The sequence below is a fragment of the Erinaceus europaeus genome, chromosome 3 (assembly GCF_950295315.1).
Source record: "Erinaceus europaeus chromosome 3, mEriEur2.1, whole genome shotgun sequence".
Classification (NCBI taxonomy): Eukaryota; Metazoa; Chordata; class Mammalia; order Eulipotyphla; family Erinaceidae; genus Erinaceus; species Erinaceus europaeus.
In genome coordinates, this window is record NC_080164.1 from 72,857,714 (window position 1) to 72,885,526 (window position 27,813).

Genomic DNA, 27,813 nt, shown 5'->3' on the forward strand with positions numbered 1-27,813 from the left:
TGCTGTGAGATCAACAAAGACAGCACCCGTCTTTAAATTCCTCTGGAATCCATTTTCAATGTAAGTTGAGAGGGCCAGGGCTTGTTCGCAGGTAGATCTTCCTGGGCGGAAACCAGCTTGGGCGGGTGATAGGAATTTCTCTGTAAGATGAGAAATACTTGACAGAAGCAGCCTCTCAAAGAGTTTGTAACACACGAGGAGAGAAATTGGTCTATAGCTGGCGGCCAGTGTTGGGTCTTTCTTTGGTTTCAAAACCGCTATAATCTTCGCACGACGCCAAACTTTGGGCATAGACTCAGATTCCAAGATGTGGGACAGGAATGAAGCGAGCCACTTCTTTGCCGCGGGGCCCAGGTTAAGAATGAGTTCTGGGGTGATGTTATCATAGCCAGCAGCTGTTCCCGGTTTAACCCTCTTCAAAGCGTCTTCCAGTTCAGACAGTGTAAAGGGAGAGAGTTTTGGAGATGGACAAGATAACCTGAAGTGGGATGACCATTCATGGGAAATTTCTCTTTTCCAGACTGGGTCGATCTTAGCACGTCCAACTTGAGTTAGGTGACTGGCCACTGAGTTTGGACATACGGGAGGATGGGAGACGGGAGGGGGCTATAATCTCCATCCTAAACACGGCCGAGCCATCTACGCCAAATCGTGTCTTGCGGACGTTTACCACACAGCCTCTTCGACCTTCTACGACTCCATTACTATTGGAACTATTCAGCTCGTCAACGTATATAAGCCTCCCAGTGCCTCATGGGATAACGAGGTCCTGCCTATCCCGAATCACCCAGCTGTTTACGTTGGAGACTTTAATAGTCATCACCAAGACTGGGGATATTCCTCCACTCGTGCTGACGGCTCTATCTTAGCCGACTGGGCTTCAGCGAATGACCTCTCCCTATTATACGATCCCAAACAACCAGGCTCTTTTCACAGTGCTAGATGGAATAAAGACTCGTCACCCGACCTGTGCTGGATTAGCACAGTCAACGGCCAAGCCTTTCCCGCTACGAGACACATTCTCAAGATCTTCCCGCACAGTCATCACCGCCCAGCTATCATCCACATTGGTCTCCAGCTCCCACTGATTCTGTGCTCGGAGAAACTAAGATGGAACTTTCGGAAAGCAAACTGGCGTCTGTTCAGTGATCTTACCAACAAATCTATTCCTGCAATTCCAATTAGCTCTATCCCCTCTGAAGATTCCTACAGGCGCTTCCGCCAAGCCATCTTCAAAGCAGCTTCCCAAGCCATTCCTCGTGGGAGACGTGCTAACTATACGCCTTGTCTTGATGCTGAGTGCGAGCAACTACTAAAGCAGTATGATGAGTCGGGCGACCCAGATGTGGCTGACCATCTCATTGCCTCCCTGGATGCAGCACGCCAAGCCCGCTGGCAACAACTCAAGGAAAGTCTGAACTTCACCCACTCAAGTAGGAAGGCCTGGAAGCTTCTTCACAGACTTGGTGCCGGTAGCCAACTCCCTCCCGTCTCCCATCCTCCCATATCTCCAAACTCAGTGGCCAGTCACCTAACTCAAGTTGGATGTGCTAAGATCGACCCAGTCTGGAAAAGAGAAATTTCCCATGAGTGGTCATCCCACTTCCGGTTATCTTGTCCATCTCCAAAACTCTCTCCCTTTACACTGTCTGAACTGGAAGACGCTTTGAAGAGGGTTAAACCGGGAACAGCTGCTGGCTATGATAACATCACCCCAGTTCAGAGTGATGCTCTGGTTCTTCCTCTCTTGTCCTCTTATCTCTCTCATTAGTAAATAAAATCTTTAAGAAAAATATCTTAATAGGGAGACGGGCGGTAGTGAAGAGGGTTAAGCGCATATGGCGCAAAGTGCAAGGACCGGCATGGTTCAAGCCCCCGGCTCCCCCACCTGCAGGGGAGTCGTTTCACAAGCAGTGAAGCAGGTCTGCATGTGTCTATCTTTCTCTCCCCCTCTCTGTCTTCCCCTCCTCTCTCCATTTCTCTCTGTCCTATCCAACAACGATGAGATCAGTAACAACAACAATAATAACTACAAAAAATAAAACAAGGGCAACAAAAGGAAATAAATAAAATATTTTCAAAAAAGAATTTAAAAGTACTTTAATAAAAAATAAGTTAGGAGATAGGTTACTTAGGTTTAAGCCTCCAGCGCCACATGGGAACACCAGGAAAGGCATGGGGGCAGTTGGGGGGGGGCATGAATGACAGAAGAGTGCTGTGGTGTTTCTCTTCCTCTGTCTGAACTTGAGAGGAAAAGGAAAAAAAAATAAGTCTACTGAGAGTAGTGGAATTCTGCAGGCACAAGATTACGTGGCAATAAAATATATGTGTATATGTTAATTAAGTCACTACAAAGTAAATGAAAGACAAGGCCCAAATCAAGAGAAGCTATCTGAGATACAGACCTCAGACAAAAGAATATTCCCCCCAAAATGTTGTAATAATAAATAACAAAAATGCACCAAAATAAATGATGAATAAATGATAATAGGGGCTGGTAGATATCTCATCTTGTAGAGTGGACACTTTGCCATATACAAGGACCCAGGTTCAAGTCCCAGGCCACCAACATTGGGAGCACTATGTATAGGAGAAGTTTCTTGAGTGGTGGAACAATGTTGTGGTGTCTCTCTGTCTCTCATCCTCTATCTAAAAATACTACCACCTCTGGGAGTGGATGAATCACGCAGGTGCAGAGCCCCACTGATAACCCTAGTGGTAAACAAAGAAATATATATATTTTTAGTGGTCTGGAAGATGTTGCAGTGGAGAAAGCACTGGACTCTCAAGCATGAAGTCCTGAGTTGCCCGGCAGCACATGTACCAGAGTGATTCTGGTTCTTTCTCTCTCTCTGCCTATCTTTCTCATGAATAAATAAATTCTTTAAAAAAAATCTAAAATATAAGGGCTGGATGGTGGCACACCTGGTTAAGAGCACATGTTATAATGCACAAGAACCTGGGTTCAAGCCCCCAGTCCCCACCTGCAAGGGGAAAGCCTCATAAGTGGTGAAACAGTATTGCAGGTGTCTCTCTGACTCTCTCCCTCTCTATCTCCCCCTACCATCTCAATTTCTGGCTGTCTCTATACAATAAATAAATAAAGTTAATTTAAAAAAATTCTAGGGAGTCGGGCGGTAGCGCAGCAGGTTCAAGCCCCCGGCTCCCCACCTGTAGGGGAGTCACTTCACAGGCGGTGAAGCAGGTCTGCAGGTGTCTGTCTTTCTCTCCACCTCTCTGTCTTCTCCTCCTCCTCTATATTTCTCTCTGTCCTATCCAACAACAACAACATCAATAATAACTATAACAAAAAAACAACAAGGGCAACAAAAGGGAATAAATAAATAAATATTTAAAAAATTCTAAAATATATCTACAATTTCTTTCTTTCTTTTTTGATAGTGGAGAGAGAGTAGGAGAGACACCTGCAATACTACTCCATCACTCATGATGTTACCCCCCTACCAGGGGCTCAAACCCAGGTCCCTGAGCATAGTAACATGTATGCTTTGCTAGGAAGCTAACACCTGGGCTTTTTAATAGACTTAAAATTTATTTATTTATTATTGGATAGAAACACAGAAATTGAGATGGTAGAGGAAGATAGAGAGGGAGAGAGACACTTGGCAGCTCTACTTTACCACTTGTGAAGCTTTCCCCTTGTAGGTGGGGACCAGGGGCTTGAACCTGGGTCCTTGAGCACTGTAATGAAAGCACTAAACCAGGTGTGCCACTACCTAGCTCCTTTAACAGACTTTTTATAGATGATGACAAATAAATGTTTGTAAATGTATGAAAAGTAAGTTATTTTTTATTAATAGAAAAACCGTAAGACTGGGCAATAAATAGAAGGTACTGGTGAGAACACAGTAGAAGAGGAATTCTCATCCCATGCTGATGAGAACATAATTTGGTATAATTACTCTTGCTTTGAATTGCTCTTCCACTCCTGGGTATATAATTTAAAGGAAGTATTTCACTGGCAACCAGGAAACAAGTACAATGTTTATGAGAATATTATTATAGTAGAAAGGAGATAAAACTTAAGTATATACTACATAATTAGTGATATAATCTTACAGTGGAATATATACAGAAAGAATAATGCACTTGTCACATCTATCAATATAAAGACAATGTTGATCAAAACATACAAAACAGAAGAATATAGACTGGGGCTGAGGAGACAGTATAATGTTTATGCAAAAGCCTTTCAAACCTGAGGCTCTGAGGTCCCAGGTTCAATTCCCAGCACCACCATAAGCCAGAACTGAGCAGTGTTCTGGTCTCTTTCTCTCTCTTAGTATCTTTCCCTCTGTATCTACTCTTTCTCATTAAAATAAATAAATATATATTTAAAAAAAGAAGAATATAGACTGAAGAAAACTTTTTACACTTTTATGTAAAAATACTGTGGGTTTTTGTTTGTTTGTTTGTCTGTTTGTTTTGCCTCCAGGGTTATTGCTGGGGCTCGGTGCCTCCTACTAGGAACCCTGGAGGCCATTTTCCCCATTTTGTTGCTCTTGTTATTGTTATTGTTGCCATTGCTATTGTTGTTTTTGGATAGGACAGAAAGAAAGGAAGAGAAGACAGAGAGGGGGAGAGAAAGATACCTCAGCACTTGTGAAGTAACCCCTGCAGGTGAGGAGCCAGAGGCTTGAACTAGGATCCTTATGCTGTGTTTGTGTTTCATCCCATGTGCGCTTAACCCATTGTGTTACTGCCCGGCCCCCAATACTGTGGCTTTTAGAGTTGCACAGAATGGTGGTCAAAATTAAAAAGGATATGATTCCCTATCTGCAGGGGGAAGGAAGCTCTATGAGTAGGGAAGTGGTGCTGTAGGTGTCTCTCTTTCCCTCTCCCTCTCTAGTTCCCCTCTCAATTTCCCTCTGTCCTATCAAATAAATAAGTTATTCAAATAATATTAAAATATAAAAATAAAGGGTGTGGTTATCACAATATTCAGAATTGTTATTTCTTGGGCAAGTGGGTCTGAGAAGAGCATACAAAGAAAGGTCTCCCAAGATACTGAGTTTTCTATATTTCAACCTGGGTGGTGAAGTTGTTGTACTCATTTTTATTACTCCTTAAATTACATATAAACACTTTAGGTAATTTTGTGTGTATATTTCAAAATTCAAGAACAAGTAGAGTAGGCTGGGAAGGTAGCATAATGGTTGTACAAAACATCAAAAAACATTTTATGCATTTATTTTAATGAAAGATATATAGACACTAAAGCACTACTCAGCTCTGGTTTGTGGGAGTACTAGGGATTGAACCTGTGACCTCAGAGCCACAGGCAAGCTTTTGCAGTATCGTTATGCTCTCTTCCCAGTTCACAAAGTAAAAACACTGTCTCTCTTTTTTTTTTTTTTCCCTGACTTTCTGCCTTTGTATGCCTGGGATGGGGTCAAGAATCTGTACTTCAATATTATCCAGATGACACTGTTGCTATAGGTTCAGGAACTGCATGTTGAGAACATTTATTTTGTAGTGCCCAGAATAGGGCTCCAATTAAGAATATATTGGATGAGGAAGTGGGCAGTGGTTGAGTGCTCAAGTTAACAAGTATAAAGACCCAAGTTCAAGACCTGGGTCCTGACTGGCATTGGGTAGCTTCACAAGTAGTGAAGTAATACTGCAGGTGGCCCTAATTCTCTCTCCTTCTCTATGTCCCCTCTCAGTTTCTCTCTGTATCTACCAGTAAATAGTAAAAGTGATACATAAGATGAATGGATGAATGAATGGATGGGTGGGTGGTTGGGCATTTAGGACAGTGGCTGCGTGGGAGCTGAATGATTGGGTAGAGTCTTTTAGATAGAAGGTGAGCAGATGAATGGGTGGATGGGAGATGGCTCCAAGCAGCATGGGAGAAGATGGATTTGGGAAAGTTGCAGTGTGGAATACAGGGCAAAGAAGGACTTGAAGGCAAAAAAAAAAAAAAAAGAAAGAAAAAGGAAAAAAAAAAGAGTTTAATAACCAACATATATAAAGAGCTTGCCAGACTCAACAACAAGACAACAAATAACCCCATCCAAAAATGGGGGGAGAACTTGGACAAAAAAAAAAAAAAAGAAGGACTTGAAGGCAAGAATAACTTTCAGGGCTGGGTAGTGGCACACCAGGTAGAACCCACACATATTATCATGCATGAAGACCTAGGTTCAAGTTCCCATCCCTAATAGGGGGAAGTTTCATGAGTGGTAGAGCAGCACTGCAGGTGTCTTTGTCTTTCTCTCTCTCACCCTCTATTTCTCTATCATAAAAAGGAAGAAAGAAAGAAATGAAAGAAAGAGAGAGAGAGAGAGAGAAAGAAAGAAAGAAAGAAAGAAAGAAAGAAAGGAAGAAAAAGAAAGAAAGAAAGTGGCCAGGAGTGGTGGAGTTGTTGTGCAGGCCCTAAGCCCCAGCAATAACCCTGGTGGAAAAAAAAAATTCAACACTTGTCATAGGTTTACCACATAATAGCTGATATTGTTTGGCAGCTGACTTCACCTCCCTGAAGCTCATTATTCTTTTTTTTAAATTTTTAAATTTATTTATTTTCCCTTTTGTTGCCCTTGTTTTATTGTTGTAGTTATTATTGTTGTTATTGATGTCGTTGTAGTTGAATAGGACAGAGACAAATGGAGAGAGGAGGGGAAGACAGAGGGGGAGAGAAAGATAAGACACCTGCAGACCTGCTTCACTGCTTGTGAAGGGACCCCCTGCAGGTGGGGAGCTGGGGGCTCAAACTGGGGTCCCTATGCAGGTCCTTGCACTTTGCGCCATGTGCGCTTAACCTGCTGCACTACCGCCCGACTCCTGCTCATTATTCTTATCTGCAAAATTGAGTTAACAATTTCTTTTTACTTATTTATTTATTTATTTATTTAGTCTCCGGGGTTATCACTGGGGCTCAGTGCCTGCACTAAGAATCCACTGCCCCTGGAGGTTATTTTTCCCCATTTGTTGCCCTTGTTGTTTATCACTGTTGTTGTTGTTATTGCTGTCGTTGTTGTTGGATAGGACAGAAAGAAATGGAGAGAGGAGGGGAAGACAGAAGAGGGAGAGAAAGATAGACACCTGCAGACCTGCTTCACCACCTGTGAAGTGATCCCCCTATAGGTAGGGAGCCGGGGGGCTTGAACTGGGATCCTTATGCCAGTCCTTGCGCTTGGTGCCATGTACGCTTAACCCACTGTGCTACCACCTGGTCCCCCATGAGTTAACAATTTCTATGAATGTGGAGGGGGAGACAGCATAATGGTTATGCAAACAGACTCTCATGCCTAAGGCTTTGAGGTTCCAGGTTCAATCCCCTGTACCACAATAAGTCAGAACTGAGCAGTGCTCTAGTAAAAAAAAAAAAAAAAAAAAAAATCTATGAATGTTCCATGAGCACTGGTTCCTTAAAAGGGTCAAACACAGAATCAGGTGAAGTATATACTCTTTACTCTTTAGTTGGGTCTGACTATTACCATCATATATCACTGGGCTGTACTGTGTGGTTGAGACCAGAGGCTTGTAGTTCAGGTCCATCTTGTTTCCGTAATGGCCGATGCTGACCTCAAATTGGATCAGGTCCTTAAAGTTGGGCATCATGGTACAGGAGAGGAAGATGACACACAGCCCATACTTTTGACGGTTCTGTTGCTTCTAAAACAATAACCCCCCACATGCCCAGTGCATGAGACAAGGAATGAACAAGACTATACAGGGGTTGTGGGGGGAGGGGTGACAAGGATAAAGTACTCCGTTATCTTCAAAAGTGGTCTTTGCTTCTCTTTAGAGTGAGCAAGACTATCAGAGGCCATCCCCCACCTCTTGAACCCCTGTCTTGACTCTGTCTTACCTGAATGAATGAGGGAAGTTCCTTCTGGACTTCCACTACTTGACCCCTCCTCCACTCAGCCACCTCTCTTTTCCTTTCCTTCCTGAAATCCAGTGAGGGGGCAGGTCTTCCCAATGGTTAGATTAAGCTCTGAGGTGGGTGACCTCACTTCCCTGCTTCTTGACTAAATACCCTCCTGGGATGAGCATGAGTATGAATAAGGATGTGGTGAAAAAAAATGGGGGAGGTCTGTGTGTGGTGAGAGTTTTGTGTCTGAATGTCTGCTCCTAGCTCCTTTCCAAACTCCTTGTTGGCCATATTTCCCATCTGGCTAGTGTCTGCTGCTCAGCATGTTAGGCCCCTCTTGTTTGTTTCCGCTGCCCTATTCCTTCACCTGCCCCCCACCCCAGTCATTCTCAATAATCACTCTCTTGCCCTAAAAAGAAACAAAACACTCTCCTCCATTCCCTCTGAGCACCTATTTAGCTTCCAGTTAATATTATTTCTTTCCACTTCCCAGCAAGTTTCTTTGCATTTACCTCTATGCACTGTCTCCATCTTCTCTCACCAGAGTGCCCTGGATTCTCTCCTGACCCAAGGTTACCAACTCCCTCTTAATGGCCAGTGGACACTTTTGAGTCCTCACTCTTCCTCTCCATCACATTCAGAGCACCATCACCCCTTTCTGCAAGTGCTCCCTGGAGACTGTCTATCAGCACTCCCTCCTTAGTCTAAAGCCCCCTCCTCCACCTGCTTCATGGGCTGTGGTGTCTGGACAGGCTCTGGCCTCAGCTCTGTTTCCTTTCCCCCTGGTCAAGTCCTTTAAAACCACAAATTTGGATCCTTGTGTGCTGATGACACACCCTTTGTCCAGCAGCCTCTAGGACTGGTCTCTACGGTTGTCTCACAAGCACAGATCAAGGTGTGATTTAGCATCTCCTACAGATCTGCTGCTTCATCAGGGAACCCATGTTGTTACCTGCCATCTCTGACCACCTTATCATCTGAGGCAGAAAATAAGCATTATGGGAGTCGGGTGGTGGCACAGCAGGTTAAGTGCACATGGCATGAAACGCAAGGACCTGCATAGGAATACCAGTTTGAGCCCCCGGCTCCCCACCTGCAGGGGAATCGCTTCATAGGCAGTGAAGCAGGTCTGCAGGTGTCTGTCTTTCTCTCCCCCTCTCTGTCTTCCCCTCCTCTCTCCATTTCTGTCTTCTCTAATGACGACGACGACATCAATAACAACAACAGTAATAACTACAACAATAAAAAAGAAGGGCAACAAAAGGGAAAATAAATATTTTAAAAATTTTTTAAAGAAAATAAGCATTATGTAAGGAAACATATCCATAACAGGACTAGTGTCCTGTTAAGCCACTGGCCTTGATCATTCTGGAACTGGCCTTGATGTTTCTGGAACCTGCTCCCTCCTCTCTCTGCGACTGTATCCTCATTTTTCTTAACTAGGTGGCCCAACTTGCTCCCTTCTGGTCTATTTTTTTTTTTTTTTTTTTTTTGCCTCCAGGGTTATCAATGGGGCTCAATGTCTGCACTACAAATCCACTGCTCCTGGTGGCCATTTTTTTCCATTGTTGTTGTTGTTGCTATTGTTGGATAGGACAGAGAGAAATTGAGAGAGGAGGGGAAGACAGAGAGGAGAGAGACAGATACCTATAGACCTGCTTCAAAACCCACCACAGGTGGGAAGCCAGGGGCTCAAACCAGGATTCTTGCTCTAGTCCTTGTGTTTTGTACCCCCGTGTGCTACTGCCCACCCTCTGGTCTGTTCTTAATACTCTCCTCTTATCCTTTCCTGTCTCAATGACCCTCCTGTGCCTTAGGAAGAAATCCAAACTCCTTAGAGTATAAATTCTTCTTAACTAGTATAGAGTATACATTTCTTAAGCTGGAAATTTCTCTTGTCTTTACCAGTCCTCCTGACCCTCTGGGACCTAATGCAGCACAAAACCCCAAGAGGCACTTAGTAAAGATTTGGGTGGATTGACTAGGTTCCTCAAGCCCTAATTTGGTTTATGGCAGGGGGCCCTTTACAGTGTCAGAAACAGTGAAGCTGGTAGTAGGACTATTTTTTTCCTTTGTTACCTGTTCCTTGTGGTTACCTCTATACTGGTCACATCATGGGAGATGGCAACCATCTGTGTATCATGTTGGGACTTGATTTGGGTGATTAACTCCAAGAAGACTCGGCCTCGATAAGCTAAACCATCCTTAACAGAGCTGGAAATAGTCTAGAGTAACAGGAAGGGAAATGTGGGGAGGGATGGGATGTGAGGAAAAGAGTAGACTAATCTCTACTGACAACAAGGCCTCAAATACAGGGCTGACAACCTTCGAAGGGGGAAATCCAGACATGCCAGACAAAGAAACCTATGCTTAGGGCCTCCTTTTCCACCCTGAAGCCCCTACTTCCCTCCAGGCATTCCAGTTGTCAGTCAATTTAAGGCCCCTTGTCCCCACAAAACCCTTTGGAGGGGACTGTGATAACTACTGAGTTTGCCTTCCGGCCTGGCCTATCAGAGCATGCCCTGCCTTCTTGACAACAGAGATTGGTCAAGGGAAGCAAATTGCCTTAAGGAGGTAAACTAGATGGTTCCCCTGACCTTCCCTATTGTGGCTTTAATGGCCATGTCTAAGGCATGGAAGGGATGCCTGATGGCAGGAGAGAACCAGAGATGAAGTCAGGCTGAGTGTGCCCCAAATGGCATCAAGTCCTGGTATCTTCAATGGGTTCTCACTCAGAACCCTTCTTGCTTTCTGGCATTTATCACCCGCCTTATAACACCAGGCCTTTATATTTTCACCTGTGCTGTTTCTTTCATCTCACATGTCTTTTCTACACACTTAGAATCTCACCTGTGGTCTCAGTGCCCTCCCTCAGTGAACACCAGAGCATCTATCTGCAGCAGCACATACCCACATGTATATGACCATTTAGGTCCACACTCCAAGACCTCTGCCCAGTGGTGAGTAGACCGTGGTGGACAGGAACTGGATCTTTCCTAAGCATCCCCAGGTTTCAGTGCTTCACACACCGTGGGTTTTACCTCCACTGTTCCCTGTGACTGACATAGAAACTTACAGCGCCTTCTTCCTGGATCCTGAATGAGGCCTTTCTACCTCCATGGAGAGTCAGGAAGCTGGGACCAAAGCAGGGTAAGAAGCCAGAGTATGATCCTGTAAGGAGAGAGAATAAGAGGGGTCAGCAGCCAGATGGAAGAGGCATGGTTAGAGGGTGCAGTAGGGCTCAGGGGGTGGGCAGGAAGGAGTGAGAGGATGTCACTTTCTGATGTACTTGCAGAAATGTGGCCAAGGGGGACAAGAATGAGCTGAAGCCAGAACAAATCAGAGAACAAATCTCAAATAACCTGGAAGCCCACTACAATGCACTGGCATGGTAAAAATCACAGCTATATTTCAAAGGAAAGGGGGGAGGTTTCTAAGGAGCTGAAGACTGCTAAGGCATGGGAGGAGATGCTGTCGTGGCATTGATAAATTTCACACCCCTTTCCTTTGAAGCATTGAGGTAGTAATATATCAAGAAGCAAGATACAAAAAGGGACTGTTCTCCCTTGGAAGAGCTGGTGGCTCCCTTTTTGTGGGGTGGGGAGACTGCCATGTTTGCTTACCTAAACAAATTTGTCTACCAACCCACTTTTCAGGAGTTCTCCACCAAAGTGAATACCCCAATGGCAATAGGGAGGGTTGCTTGCCTTCTGTTTCTGCTCCACTGGAGGAGATCTGGTTGAGGAATAGGCTGACAGTCCCAATCTCATCCTGGATCTTGTTCTTAGGACTGGGGGAAAACACATTCTGTAAACTAAGCCCCTGGCCCAGCGCTAGTTTTTCTCTTCCCTCTTGACCATGTTTCTCAGCTTCCACCCAGATGCTCACCAGTCCAAGATTCTGAACTTGATGTAGCTGGAGAGGCAGGGCATCTGCAAGGGGAAGGTGAGAGATGGTGTGTGCACATTCAGATAACCTGGTCTCCATGGAGGCTAGAGCAGCTGAGAAGTCCTAGGTTTAAGACTTGGCTCAATTACCAATGAGTGATTTAAACTACCGATTAATTAGCTACAGCAACATATAAACCTTTAACTTTAGGGATCCACGTATTTTTTTCTTTATTGGGGGGCTTAATGGTTCATAGTCAACAATAAAATACAGTACTTTGTAACATTTCTCAGTTTTCCACATAAGAATTCAGCCCCCTCTAGGTCTTCCTCTGCCATCATATTCCAGGACCTGAATACCTCCCCTCCCCAACCCAGTCCAAGTTCTGTTTTGTATTTTCTTTTTTTAAAATTTTTATTATCTTTATTTACTTATTGGATAAAGAGTGAGAAATCGAGAGGGAAGAGGGAGGTAGAGAGGGAGAGAGACAGAGAGGAACCTGCAGCACTGCTTCATCACTCGTGAAGCTTTCCCCCATGCAGGTGGGGACTAGGGGCTTGAACCTGGGTCCTTGCACATTGTAACATGTGTGCTCAACCAGGTGCACCACCACCCAGCCCCTGTTTTGTGTTTTCTTATTTCCACATTTTTAATTTACCAGAGCACTGCTCAGCTCTGGCTTATGGTGGTGCAGGGGATTAAACCTGGGACTTTAGAGCTTCGGGAATGAGAATCTCTTTGCATAACCATTATGCTATGTAACCCCACCCTATTTCCACGTTTTAAAAAATATTTATTTATTTATTTATTTATTATTGGATAGAGACAGAGAGACATTGAGAAAGAGAGGGAGAGAGGCAAAGATACACCCACAGCACTGCTTCACCACTCATGAAGTTTTCCCTCTGCAGGTGGGGACCAAGGGCTTGAACCCAGGTCCTTGTGCACTGTAGTATGTGCACTTAACCAGGTGCGCCACCGCCTGGCCCCTATTTCTGCATTTTTTAAAAGACCCCAATGCGGGAGTCGGGTGGTAGTGCAGCAGGTTAAGTAGAGGTGGCGCAGAGTGCAAGGACTGGCATAAGGATCTCTGTTCCAGCCCCGGCTCCCCACCTGCAGGGGAGAAATTAAAGAGGGAATATCCTGTATACTACTTGCATAGATAGAAATAAAAAGAGGAGCAGCTTCCTGGGTCAGTGGGGGGTGGGAGTGGGTGGGAGGGATAAGTCACAGTCTTTTGGTGGTGGGAATGGTGTTTATGTACACTCCTAGCACAATGTAGACATATACATCACTAGTTAATTAATATGAGAGGGGGAAAGTCAATTGTATGTCTCAAAGTTTTTCAAAACACAAACTGAATCTTTTTAATATATAGGCTGTGTGTTTGATATGCGGACTCTCTCAAAAGCCTAGACCAAGTAGATGAGAAGCATCCAATAGCACAGCTATATACAAGATACTGGATACTGTACAGCAAACCCTAACAAAAGGACTTTTCAAAGTTAACCCAATTACCAATTAATGTGATGATAACATTAACTATCCATTGTCTTTTTGAACCCTAAGACAGCAGGAACCTCACATCTCCACTATAGAGCCCCTACTTCCCCCAGTCCTGGAACCCTTGGATAGGGCCCACTTTCCCATATGCCTCTCCCAATCCATACCAAATAATATTGCATCTGCCGATCACAACCTAACCAACGCAACGATTGCCACCTCAACATGCTTCACCTCAGACTGTGTCCAGAGACTTCACGTGTGGAATGACGACCCTTCAGCTTCATTACTCGGGTGAGACCTTTCCTTTCATAGTACACTCTAATTTCATCTCAGGTGGTTCACTTTCTAACAAAGTCCCATAACCTAGATATACACCAGTTTCTGTGAGAGAGAGCATATGTTCACACGTACCCATAAACTACTGCAAAATATATACCTGAAAGCAGAAGTACACTAGAGTTTGCAGTGAGTACCTCCCTAACACTTCCTCTCCACTATTCCAAGCTTTGGGTCCATGATTGCTCAACAATTTGTTTGGCTTTGTATGTTAACTCTCTTTTCAATCACCAGGTTCCAGATGCCATCAGGATGCTGGCCAGGCTTCCCTGGATTGAAGACCCCACCAATGTGTCTTGGAGCTCAGTTTCTCCAGAGACACACCCTACTAGGGAGAGAGAGAGGCAGACTGGGAGTATGGACCAACCAGTCAATGCCCATGTTCAGCGGGGAAGCAATTACAGAAGCCAGACCTTCTACCTTCTGCAACCCACAATGACCCTGGGTCCATGCTCCCAGAGGGATAGAGAATGGGAAAGCTATCGGGGGAGGGGGTGGGATATGGAGATTGGGTGGTGGGAATTGTGTGGAGTTGTACCCCTCCTACCCTATGGTTTTGTTAATTAATTTTCTTAAATTAAAAAAAAAAAAACAAAGAAAAAAAATTTAAAAAAAGAAATAAAAAGAGGAGCTCTGATAGTTATATCTTAGTTATCATACCAGTTGATCTGAATCCTGTGCTCAAGTGTGTGAGAGAATAGAATAGAAGCGGGGTGTTCACAAGGACCGACATAAGGATCCTGGTTCGAGGCCCTGGTTCCCCAACTGCAGAGAAGTCACTTCACAAGTGGTGAAGCAGGTCTGCAGGTGTCTATCTTTCTCTCCTCCTCTCTGTCTTCCCCTCCTCTCTCCATTTCTTTCTGTCCTATCCAACAACAACGACATCAATAACTACAACAATAAAACAAGGGCAACAAAAGGGAATAAATAAATACTTTTAAAATAGATTGAAAAAAAAAGACTCCAATGCAAGACCTGGGCAAAACCTAGAGCTATCCCATATTTATCTGTATTCTTATTCCTAAAATCTACCCCCTTTGAGATTCATGAAATATTGATCCAAACTTAATTACCAAATCACCTCATGGGGAGGTCATGGTCCTACAGTATCTTTATAATGTCTAGAAGTTCACTGTCTATGTGTAAGTTGGGGAGGAGTCCTGGCTTCACTACTCATTCAGTTCTACCTGTTCTTTGATGCTCTCTCATGAAGTGCTGGGATCCAAACCAGGGCCTCACACATGCAAGATATACACTCTACTGTTGAGCTACCTATCCAGTGCTAGCAGTTAACTTTTTTAATGTAGCACCAGAAGTGAATCCAGGGTCCCTCATATGTGTGATACTGATGAACAGTCTCCATGTTCTTTTTTTTTTTTTTTCCCCAAAGCATTATTCAGCTCTGTTTCTTTCTTTTTTCTTTTTGCCTTCAGGGTTATCACTGGGGCTCAGGGCCTGCACCACGAATCCACTTTTCTGGAGGCCATTTTTCCCATTTTTGTTGTTCTTGTTGTTGTCATTATTGTATTGTTGCCATTATGTTGTTGTTGGATAGGACAGAGAGAAATTGAGAGAGGAGGGGAGACGGGTGGGGGGGGGGAGAGAGAAAGACACCTGAAGACCTGCTTCACCACATGTGAGGCAACCCCCCTGCTAATGGGGAGCCAGGGACTCGAATTGGGATCCTTATGCTGGTCCTTACGCTTAGCGCCATGTGCGCTCAACCCAGCTGTGCTACCGCTGACCTCCCTATTCAGCTCTGGTTTACGGTGGTTCAGAGGACTGAACCTGGTAATTTGGGACTGTGAAACCGCAAGCATGAGAGTCTTTTTTGCATAACCATTATGCTATCCTCCACCCTTCTGGCCCATATTTTTTGTTCATGTCTTTGTTAGGGTTTCACCACTCTGGGATGACTTTTTCCAGATAGAAAAAAAGAGACAGAGGGAGAGAGATAAAGAGAATACCACATTAAAGCTTCTCCTAGTGTGGTGGTGGTGGTGGTGGTGGTGGTGGTGGCGATGGCGGTGGGATGTGGTTTACATCTGGGTCACATACATGTCAAAGCAGGCACCATTTCAGGTGTGCTATCTTACTGGCACCCATTTTAAAATTCACAACCTGAGAGAGAAATAAAGGATAACAAAAACACTACTCCATTGTTCATGGAGTTGCTGTGTTGCTGTCTGTGGTGCTCCCCAAGTGGTACTGAGAGTTGAAACCAGTGCCTCATGAATAGTAGGGTTTGAACTTTACCCACTGAGCCCAAGCAGTTAATTTTTTAGAAATATTTATCTTTGGGGGGACACTAAGCATTTCTCAGCTCTGTCATATGGTGGTGCTGGGGCCTCAGCCATGCATGTCCTGTGTTATAACTCTGAGCTATGTCTTGGCCACCCTTATTTATTAATTTTTTTTAAGTTTAGGTTTAGGAAGTAGCTCACCCAGTAGGGCACATAATTCCCTTAGTGACCCTGTATTCCAAAGAAGATGCAGTGAAAACCAAGTATATAAATGCATGTATGAGTGCAGGAGTGAATGCAATAACATGCCTGTAATCTAGCAGAAATGACACTGTCACTTTGGGGACCTCTGTTTTTTTTTTTTTTTATGAATTAAAGACTCTAAGAGTTGCTGATGTTCAATGAACCTTTGAGAATATTTGTACTCTACACTTAGGAGAGAGAGGTTAGTGTCAACCTTTTGATGGAAGGAGTACTGAAGAATATATCCTTGCGTCCTTGTGTTTTGCGTCATGTGCGCTTAACTCGTTGCGCTACCACCCGACCCCCAAGTTTTTTTTTTTTGCATAAACATTATGTTATCTACCTCACCCTTGTTCTCTCTCTCTCTCCCTCCCTCTCTTTTTCCAGCAGAAGGAGAGAGAGAGGGAGAGAGAGAGAGAGAGAGAGATATGCAGACTACAGTACCAAAGCTTCCTTTAATGGGCAGGGGCCAGGCTTGAAGTTGGGTTGTGCACATGGCAAAGCATCAATTAAGTCGACTGTGTAGTAGATTCCTTAGTACTGGATAGAGTAAGATTTTCTATAAGGTGCCCTGGGCTTCCTTACATTCCCCATCAGGCAAAACCTCTTTCCCACTGGACTTCTTAATTCTTAACTTCTATCGAAACACCTACACAAACACCCAAATTCCCTTTGTTTGTGGTACAGGAAGAGGGTGGGCCTAATGGAACTGTGATACCTGAATCTGGAAGGTCAGCAACTGGTTCCATATTGGGTTTTCAGTTTCAGCCTTCACATTTGTCGTGAGCTAGAAACATACCAAAGCAATTTCAGTGTCAGCCTGTTCTATCCTCCCTCCATTGACCACAGTTCCCAGTCACAGCTATATGCCACCTTCCTTATTCACTATGCGACCTTTCTAGTCAAAATTCTTTTTAACTTCTATTCTTTTTTTTTTTTTTGGGTGGGGGGATTAAAAGTTTACAGTCAACAGTACAATACAGTAACATTTCTCAGTTTTCCATATAACAATTCAACTTCTTCTAGGTTCTCCTCTGCCATCATGCTTCAGGACCTGAAGCCTCCACCCCCACCCTCAGAGTATTTTACTTTGGTGCAATACAGCAAACCCAGTCCAAGCTCTGCTTTGCTCTTTCTTTCTTTCTTTCTTTCTTTCTTTCTTTCTTTCTTTCTTTCTCTCTCTCTCTCTTTCTTTATTTTTTCTTTTTAAAGATTTTGTTTCTGAGAAAGATAGGAGGAGAGAAAAAGAACCAGACATCACTTTGGCACATGTGCTGCCGGGGATCAAACTCGGGACCTCATGCTTGAGAGTCTAAAACTTTATCACTATGCATCTCCTAGACCACGGCTTTGTTTTTTTCTTATTTTTAAGTTTCTCTCTCTCTCTCTCTTTTTGTTATTAGTGATTTAATACTGATAGACAAGATTATGGGATATGAGGGGAAGAGGAGTACAATTCACACAACTCCCACCAGCAGCATGCCATATCCCATCCCCTCCACTGGGATATATATATATATATATATATTATATATATATATATGTATATATATTCTTTGGTACTCCTTCCATCAAAAGGTTGACACTAACCTCTCTCTCCTAAGTGTAGAGTACAAATATTCTCAAAGGTTCATTGAACATCAGCAACTCTTACTCAGAGTCTTTAATTCATAAAAACAGAGGTCCCCAAAGCAATAGTGTCATTTCTGCTAGATTACAGGCATATTATTGTATTCACTCCTGTACTAATACATGCATTTATATACTTGGTTTTCACTTTGGAATACAGGGTCACTAAGCAATGGTCTCTGCCTTCACCATACTCCTTGGTCCAATAGGGCTAGAATGCCCACTTGTGGAAGAATGATAAATCATTCTTAGAGATCTTCACACATTCCCCACCCACCCCCAGGATTCCAGTTTCTCTAAGCCCTGACTCATTCACACTTACCTTTTCCCCAATGAGCTCCACCTCCAACATAGGACTCACTACGTGATGTTTCCCTATAAACAAGAAATTGCAAAGTTTCTGTGATAGCAATACAATTTTTTTTTTTAATAAGAAGAAATGGAAAGGTGACAAAACTACTTAAAAACTCTCCCTGTCTTTTGATTTGGTGTCTCCTAGGCAGGCCTCTTCCATTTCCAGTCTATCTAGATGTGCCGTTATCTATCATGAAACATTAAGGCAGCACAAGTGGGTTGGTGTAGGGAAACTTGTGTGTACACTGAAGTATTAAAGACAGGACCTGGACAGGGGTAGATAGCATAATGGTTATGCAAAGAGACTCTCATGCCTGAGGCACCGAAGTCCCAGGTTCAATCCCCCACACCACCATAAGCCAGAACTGGGTAGTGCTCTGGTGTTTAAAAAAAAAAAAAAAGGGCAGGGGTAGACAGCATAATGGTTATGCAAACAGACTCCCATGCCTGAGGCTCCAAGGTCCCAGGTTCAATTCCCCAGCACCACCATAAGCCAGAGCTAAGCAGTGCTCTGGCAAAAAAAAAAAAAAAAAAAAAAAAGACAGGACCTGAGGGATGTGGCCCTCATCAATACAATTGTAAGAAAACAAACATCCAACTTAATCCATTTGGAAGAGTGTAGGTGTACATGGACTTCCATAAAACAACTCTAAGTGAATTTTACCCCCACTCTCCCCCACCTCCAATCTTAGTCTAGTGTCAGAATGGAAGAGGAGAGCCCAGGTGAGAATACAAGGCACCCTTCATAGGGAACCTCAAGGTTGCTCCTTCCCCATCACCCTGATTCTAACTGAGATGAAGGTCTTCTGCGCAGTAGATGAAGAACTTTAAGTAGATTATCTTGATTGGTACCACTGCAGACTGGAAGATTTTGTTGTCAATGTCTTCATCCCCATAGAGCAGCTTCTGATCTACCTGCAGAGATCAGAGAACTGACAGGGTTAGGGTCATGGTACGTCCTCCCTGACTTTCTACCTGATATAAGGGAGTAGCAGAAAGCCCACTACTGAAAAGACATAGCAGACAAATGCAAAGGTCAATACTACTGTGAGGGTCCAGGGGTGCCCCCACAGAAGCATCCAGGGTAAGAAATGTGACTGAGGAGTAGGGGCAGTCTCACCAGGGCCTGGTCTCCTGCACCAAGGGCACAGATGGTAACTTTCAAGTAACCTTGCAGGCCACTGTTGGGGTTACTTGGTTGGCAGAGGCCTAACCATTTCCTCAGGAGTGTGTGACCTGGAGAGGCAGAGGGGTTGTGGGAGACCAGTTTCCAATCTCCATCTTTCCTTGAAACCAGTCTTTGTTTCTCTAGGAGAGGGATGTGGACATAAGTCTCATATATCCTGGTTATTAGCCAACAGCAGAGCAAAACAGAAGACAAGTCTACCATGCAATGGTAGTATACTTACGAGACTGCCAGTTATTGCTTTCAGGATCCTAAGAACCTACATTTGTTATCATTCTGGTCTGAGAGTGGCAAATATTTTCTCCAAGCCCAAGTTCAAACCCAGCCTGGTATACATGATTTAAAAAAATTTTTTAATTATCTTTATTAATTCATTGAATAGACACAACCAGGATTGAGAGGGAAGGGGGTGATAGAGATGGAGGGACACAGAGAGACACCTGCAACACTGCTTGATCACTTGTGAAGCCTTCCCCCTGCAGGTGGGGACTGCGGGGCTTGAACCCAGGTCCTTGCACATTGTAACATGTATACTCAGTCAGGTTCACCACCACCTGCTCCCTGGTATGTATGTTATGACAAGATCATAGCAGAAACCTCTACTCAAACTTCAATCCTTGGGGAATGTTATGCATATACAAACTATTTTATTTACTATTTAATGTAAAACATTAATTCCCCAATAGAGAAATTAAAAAAAAAACACCTTCAATCCTACATAACTAATCTCAAAGACAAAAAAAAAAAATTTCAAATTCAACCCAAAGTTTCAGTAAAAAGTTAAAATCTGGCCCAAAGGGATACCTTGAATTTTGCAGAGCAATGTGTTATGAAAAAGTATAATAGAATATCACTAAATGCAGTAAAATATTAGCGATTACAGAAAAAATACATACACTCTAATACATCTCCAATGTGTTTAGCATATGGAGATTTTGAGTTGTTTTGACACCCTGCTTGGTTTTTCTCAGAACACACACATAGTTGCATTAATAACTACCTACCTGGGGAATGGTAGATAAATCCAATATCTGTCTGAAAAAACAAGAGTGGAATAAAGATTAGTTAGGTCTTCCAGCCAGGATTTTTTTTTTTCATTTTGCCACTAATGTTACGTTAGGGCTTAAGCACCTGCACAATGAATCCACTGCTCCCAATGGCCTTTTTTTTGTTTTGTTTTTTCTTTCTTTCTTCCTTCCTTCCTTTTTTCCTTTTTTGTTTTTTAATTTTTAGGTCTTTTTAAAAATATTTATTTATTCCCTTTTGCTGTATAGTTGTTTTATTGTTGTAGTTATTATTGATGTCATTGTTGTTGGATGGGACAGAGAGAAATGGAGAGAGGAGGGGAAGACAGAAAGGGGGAGAGAAAGATAGACACCTGCAGACCTGCTTCACCACCTGTAAAGTGACTCCCCTGCAGGTGGGGAGCCGGGGGCTTGAACCAGGAGCCTTACTCCGATTCTTGCACTTTGCACCACCTGCATTAACCCGCTGCGCTACCACCTGACTCCCTCTTTCCTTTTTTTTTTTTTTTAAGATGAGAAAGAGAGAGAAAGAAAGAAAGTGACAGTGAGGTGGCGCACCTGGTTAAGCGCACACACTATAGTGCGCAAGGACCTGGGTTCAAGCCCTTGGTCCCCACCTGCAGGGGGAAAGCTTCACGAGTGGTGAAGCAGGGCTGCAGGTGTCTCTGTCTCTCTCCATCTATATCTTCCCTTCCCCTCAATTTCTCTCTGTCTCTATCCAATACTAATTAAAGTTTAAAAAAAAAGAATTAAAAAAAAAAAGTTAGAAAGAAAGTGACAGTGAAAGGGGATATAGAGAGGGTTTCGAAAGAGAGACACTTGCAGAACTGCTTCAACATTTGTGAAGCTTTCCCCCTGCAGGTGAGGAGGGGTTCTTGAAGCTGGATTCTTGCTCACGAGAAATGTGTATGTTCTACTGGGTGTGCCACCACCCTGGTGCTGCCGAACTCCCCTCTTCCTGGTCAGGATTAAAAAAAATTAACTATTTTTACACAGACAGAGATAGAAGTTGAGAGGGAAGGGGGAGATATAGAGGGAGAGAGACATCTGCAGCCCTGCTCGACCACTTGTGAAGCTTTTCCCCTGCAGGAGGGGACCAGAGGCTTGAATCCAGATCCTTGCACACTGTAATGTGAGTGATTAACCAGGTGCGTCACTGCCTGGTCCCTTTGTCAGGATTTTTTTTCTTCTGACTAACTTGAAGTCAATACCAGTGAGTGCCAGATCACTTATTCCTTAATATTTACAATCTGGAATGTGGTCCATTAAAACTTCCAATCCATAGATAAGGATACTACTGAGTCTGAGAGAAGTTTGTTTTTACCAGAGCACTGCTCATCATAGTGGTTGGTGGGATTGAACACAGGACTTGGAGTCTCAGGCATGAAAGTCTTTTGCATAATTACTATGATATCTCCTCTGGACCTAACACATACACACACACACACACAAACACACACACACACACACACTGTCCCATGGAATGAACCCAGAGATTTGTGTATTCATGATACTATCCAGTAGTACCCCCAACCCAATTTTTATTCTTTATTTAATTATCTTTATTTATTGGATAGAGACAGTCAGAAATCAAGAGGGAAATGGAGTGACAGAGCAGGATAAAGACAGAGTGACACCCGCAGCACTGCTTCACCACTCACAAAGCTTTCCCCTTGCAGGCTGGGGATAGGGGCTTGAATGTAGGTCCTTGTGCACTGTAATATGTGTACTCAACCAGGTGTGCCACCACCTGGCTCCTTATTCTTTATTCTGAGAGAGAAAAATAAAGGGGTAAGAAACAAAAGGGAAGACACCAAAGTACTTCTCTGTTATCCTTTGAGTTCTCTTGGTGCTTTCCATGATGCACCCATGTGATGATGCTGGGGATCAAACTGGGCCTCACACACAGTAACACATATATTTTATCTCCTTCCACCCCAAAGTGATATTAAAAAGTAAAAAGCTTAGGCTGAGACTCAGAAGTCCCAGGTTCAAGGGGGCCTGGCTGTAGCGCAGTGGGTTAAGCTCACATGGCACAAAGCGCAAGGACCTGCATAAGGATCCCAGTTCAAGCCCCCAGCTCCCCACCTGGAGGGGGTCACCTCACAAGTGGTGAAGCAGGTCTGCAGGTGTCTATTTGTCTCTCCCCCTCTCTGTCTTGCCATCCTCTCTCGATTTCTCTCTGTCCTATCCAACAACAACAGCAATGGCAAAATAACAACAACAACAACAAAAGAAAGAAGAAATACCAGGTTCAATCCTCTGCACCACCATAAGCCAGAGCTGAGCAGTGCTCTGGGGAAAAAAAAAAAAGAAAAAAAAAAGCTTAGATTTTATGCTGAGCTTTATTCAATAGTTCATGTTTGGAGTTACTGTCTGGAAATTGCACAGTGACTTTTGTCAAAAGTGATTTTTTTTTTAACTTCTGTCATAGAATCTGTTAGAATCTCTTAATTTTGAGGCCAGGTGGTGGCACACTTGGGTAAACATGTGTTACAATGTGTAAGGTCCCAAGTTTGAGCCCCCAGTCCCCACCTGCAGGGGGAAAGCTTTATGAGTGGCGAAGCAAGTGCTACAGGTGTCTCTCTTTTTCCTTCTCTAACTCCCCTACCCACTCAATTTCTGGCTATCTCTATCCAATAAACAAATATTTAAAAAAATATTTTTTAAAAAAAGCATCTCTAAATTTCTGGCTGGGGAGATAGCATAATGGTTATACAAAAACTCTCATGCCTGAGGTTCTGAATTCCCATGTTCAATCCCAGCACCACCACCACAAGCCAGAGCTGAGCAATGCTCTGGGATCTCTCTGATTAAATTATTATTATTTAATATTTTAGGTATTATATTTATTTTATTTTTCATTTGAAAAAAATGAAAGCAACTTTTTTATTTAAAAAAAATCTTTATTTATTGCATATAGACAGCCAGAAATCAAGAGGGAAGGGGAGATAGAGAGGAAGAGAGAGAAACACCCGCATCACTGCTTCACCACTTGCAAAGCTTTCCCCCTACAGGTGGGGAGTGAGGGCTTGAACCTAGGTCCTTGAGCACTGTAACATGTGTGCTCAACTAGGTGCACCACCACCCAGCCCTGTCTCTGATTAAATTTAAAAAAATGACCCCACCAATATGTCCTGGAGTTCTGCTTCCTCACAGCCCTGCCACACTAGGGAAAGAGAGAGAGAGAGAGGCTGGGAGTATGGATTGACCTATCAACGCCCATGTTCAGTGGGGAAGCAATTATAGAAGCCAGACCTTCCACCTTCTGCATCTCATAATAATCCTGGGTCCATATTGCCAATGGGTTAAAGAATAAGAAAACTATCAGGGGAGGGGATGGGATACGGAGCTCTGATGGATCCTATGATCTTGTCAGTGTTTCCATTTTATAAATAAAGTAAAAATTAAAAAAGTAATAACATAATTTTAAAAAGAATATCTTAATTTCTAGCTCTGTATTGCCTCTTTCATGATGAGATGGGGAGGGGTAAGTTGTGACAGTTTACATGTTTACTGTGAACAGTGGAAACAAAATTTTACTTTGATTTATCAGAGATGTAGCCATTTTCTGGAGATAGCCATATTTAGCAAATAAAAATATAGGTTCCTATCTAAATATTACACACTTGTTCCCCACAGTATTTTGGATAAGTCATACAATATTTGGCACATACTTACATTGTAAAAGTATTTGATGTTTAAAACATTCAAATTCATGTTTTTATTTATTTATCTATTTTCCCTTTTATTACCATTGTTTTTTTTTATTGTTGTAGTTGTTATTGTTGTTATTGATGGTGTCATTATTAGATATGACAGAGAGAAATGGAGAGAGGAGGGGAAGACAAAGAGGGGGAGAGAAAGATAGACATCTGCAGACCTGCTTCACCGCCTGTGAAGCAACGCCCCTGCAGGTGGGGAGCCAGGGGCTCGAACCGGGATCCTTATGCCGCTGGTCCTTGTGCTTTGCACCACCTGCGCTTGACCGGCTGTGCTACAGCCTGACTCCCTAAAATATTTAAATTCGTTAGGACATCTGTTGTATCTTTTACTGATCTCTCTGGATTAGGAGATTCTCAGTATAGTCCTTCGTGACTGTCAGTTTTGTTCATCTCTCAAAAGCCTGCATTTTTCTCACAACAAGACACTTTTACTCTATGCTAACAGGCAGAAACTTCTATCTGGGTTTCCGTGACAATTAGGTTGAAATTTTTTTATCTTTCAGGTTGGAAATGTATTCGACTTCCATTTCTTAGAAGCAGAGAACTTGAACAGTACTATGACCATAGTATTGTTTAAGTGTGGGGAATTCAACATGGCACCCAGTACTTTCATAAATGTGGCATACTTTAGTCCACACAATGATCCTAAAGGATATAGAATCTGAGAATAACTTATTTAAGTCACCTCACTGGCAGTTGGTTTTAAATCTGGATCTTTCTATATGGAAATCCAAGTCCTTCTACTAGACTCAAGCATAGAACCCAGAGTAGGTCTCTGTTTTACCAAATCTCCTTTATCCAATGCTCACTTGGAATCTCCCGATCTCTGCACGGGGTCTCATCAATGAGGAATTTATCACCTGGGAAAGAATGTCCAGAAAGATCTTAATTATTCACAACCTCAGTTTCCTCAAGCCCCATGGGAGAAATTTCAAGGATTCTGGGTCACTCATTTTCCAGGATTTTCTCAAAAGTTGTTATTTGCAGACACGTTGCCATAGGTTTTCTCTGTTAATTCTCAGAGAAGCTTTATGAGATTTAGCTTTTCCCATTTCACTAATGAGCAAGCTGATCAGACAGGACAAATCATTTTCCCAAGGTCAACACAAAGCACCCAGTCTTCTCCATTTCAAGCTGTCCTGATTGTTTTTCGTGTGCCTATGTTTCCAAGAACATGTTAGGAGAGGTCTTCTTGCTCTCTTTATCCCTATGCTGGGAACGTAGGAGTCACGGGAAAAACACATTCACAGGACAGGGGAGACAGCATAATGGTTATGCAAAGAGACTTTTATGCCTGAGGCTCCAAGATCACATATTCAATCCCCAGCACCACCATAAGCCAGAGCTGAGCAGTGCTCTGGTGTCTCTCCCCTCTTGCTGTACCTCTCATTAAAATAAATAAAACATTTAAGGAGAGATAGAGACATATTTATTACTGGGCTCCCACTTGTTGGAAACTACATTAAGAGGCATTTGAAGGGGCCAGGGACATTTGAAGGGGCCAGTAGTGTTCCAGGTTGAACACACTTGTTACAGTGCACCAGGACCCAGGTTCAAATCCCTGGCCCCCACTTGTAGAGAGAAAGTTTCAAGAGCAGTGAAGCAGTACTTCAGGTGTCTATCCCTCTCTATCTCTCCCTTCCCTCTCCATTTCTGTCTGTCTCTATACAATAAATAATAAGTAAATTAAAATGACACACATTAGTAGGGCACCAAAGTAAAAAACCCTGTGGTGAGGGGGAGGGTGGACATTCGATTTCCCGAGGCAGGGAGTGGGGGTGGGTGGGTGGGTGGGATGGGACACAGTCTTTTGGTGGTGGGAGTGGTGTTTATGTACACTCCTATTAAATCGCAGTCATATAAATCACTATTTAATTAATATGAGAGGGGAAAATTGATTGTATGTCTTGAACTTTTTAAAAAATATTTTATTTGTTCATGAGAAAGATAGGAAGAGAGAAAGAACCAGACATCACTCTGGTACATGTGCTGCCAGGGATTGAACTCAGGACCTCATGCTTGAGAGTCAGTGCTTTATCCACTGTGCCACCTCCTGGACCACTGTCTTGAACTTTTTAAAACACAGACTGAATCTTTTTAATACACAGGCTGAGTCTTTGATATGTTGACTCTCTCAAAAGCCTAGACCAGGGAGAACAGAAGCAACTGGTGGCACAGATATATACAAGATGCTGGGTATTATACAGCAAAACCTAACGAAGGGACCTTTCAAAGTTAACCCAATTACCAAATAATGTGATGATAGTAATAACTATCCATTGTCTTCTTGAACCCTAAGACAGCAGGAACCTCACATTTCCACTATAGAGCCTATGTTTCCCCCAGTCCTGGAACCTTAGGATGGGGCCCACTTTCCTGCATGCTTCTCTCAATTCATATAAAATAATATTGCATCTGCCATCGCAACCTAATCAACGCAATGAGTGCCACCCCAGCATGCTTCACTTCACACTGTGTCCAGAGACTTCACGTGTGGAATGACAACCCTTCAGCTTCATTACTCGGGTGAGACCTTTCCTTTCACACTATTCTCTAATTCCATTCCAGGTGGTTCACTTCCTAACAAAGTCCCAAAACCTAGATACAGACCAGGTCCCCTGAGATAGAGCATATGTTCACACGTATCCATAAACTAGGGCAAAATATATACCTGAAAGCCGAAGTACACTAGAGACTGCAGTGAGTACCCCCCAACACTTCATCTGCACTATTCCAACCTTCAGGTCCACAATAGTTCAACAATTTGTTTGGCTTTGTATGTTAACTCTCTTTTCAGCCACCAGGTTCCATATGCCAGCATGATGCCAACCAGACTTCCCTGGACAGATGACCCCACCAATGTGTCCTGGAGCTCTGCTTCCCCAGAGACCCACCCTACTAGGGAAGGAGAGAGACAGGCTGGGAGTACGGATCAACCAGTCAATGCCCATGTTCAGCGGGGAAGCAATTACAGAAGCCAGACCTTCCACCTTCTGCAACCCACAACGACCCTGGGTCCATACTTCCAGAAGGATAGAGAATGAGAAGCTATCAGGGGAGAGGATGAGATATGGAAATCTGGTGGTGGGAATTATGTGGAGTTGTACCCCTCCTATCCTACGGTTTTGTTAATGTCTCTTTTTTAAAAATAAATAAATAAATAAATAAATAAATAAATAAAAGAAACACACTTAGAGGGGGCCCTTCAGTTGTGTAAGAATGCTGGCACATGGAAAGGGGTTGCTTTGCTTGCTTCAAACTAGCAGTTGTCATTCCATAACATTTGTTGAATGAATGAATGAATGAATGAATGAATGAATGAATGAATGAATGAATGCTTTAGGCTCTCAAGGAGTGAAGAAGGTGGTAGAGATCTGCTTTGGGGTCAGGAAGGCAACTGAAAATTGGTGCTTCTGGCACTAAGAGTAGAATTAGGAACTAAGGTGTTTCCCAGGAATGAAGTGGGGCTAGAAAGTGGACCCATTTCACCTGACTCCTCACCTGGATTAAGATGGTCTCATCAAAGAACTTTGCAGGAATCTCATGAAAATTGTAGAAGAAGATCTGCAAAAAGAGAATGGGGGTAAGGGAATAAACCTTTCAGCATTATGTCCAATGACTGAGTATGCCTGAAATGTCAGAATAACTTATCTCTTTCCATTCATTTACCCATTTCAATAAATTTCAGTTTGCTACTAGCTACACGTTGCTCCAGAAGTAGAGATTAACCAGGCTTCTTGTAGGTTTTCTGCTCAGATAGAGGAGGGCAGGGTTAAGAGATTCCTGGAGAACTAGTTGTGAGCAATTTGATGCCTAGCTAACTGCCATGAAGTCTCTT

General features: G+C 43.2%; 1 protein-coding gene across 1 annotated transcript in view; it reads right to left on the minus strand.

The window, feature by feature from the left end:
* The window catches only part of FER1L5 (fer-1 like family member 5), a 70,622-nt gene that overhangs the window by 33,356 nt on the left and 9,453 nt on the right, over positions 1-27,813 (minus strand). The window contains exons 8-19 of the mRNA XM_060187525.1: positions 27,477-27,539; positions 24,785-24,835; positions 20,230-20,260; positions 19,160-19,275; positions 18,831-18,954; positions 18,008-18,060; positions 16,775-16,843; positions 11,729-11,772; positions 11,548-11,630; positions 10,917-11,011; positions 9,937-10,065; positions 7,461-7,638 (exon numbers count right to left, since the gene is read on the minus strand). Coding sequence (XP_060043508.1) covers positions 7,461-7,638; positions 9,937-10,065; positions 10,917-11,011; positions 11,548-11,630; positions 11,729-11,772; positions 16,775-16,843; positions 18,008-18,060; positions 18,831-18,954; positions 19,160-19,275; positions 20,230-20,260; positions 24,785-24,835; positions 27,477-27,539 — 1,036 coding nt within the window. The remainder of the gene's footprint in view (positions 1-7,460; positions 7,639-9,936; positions 10,066-10,916; positions 11,012-11,547; positions 11,631-11,728; positions 11,773-16,774; positions 16,844-18,007; positions 18,061-18,830; positions 18,955-19,159; positions 19,276-20,229; positions 20,261-24,784; positions 24,836-27,476; positions 27,540-27,813) is intronic.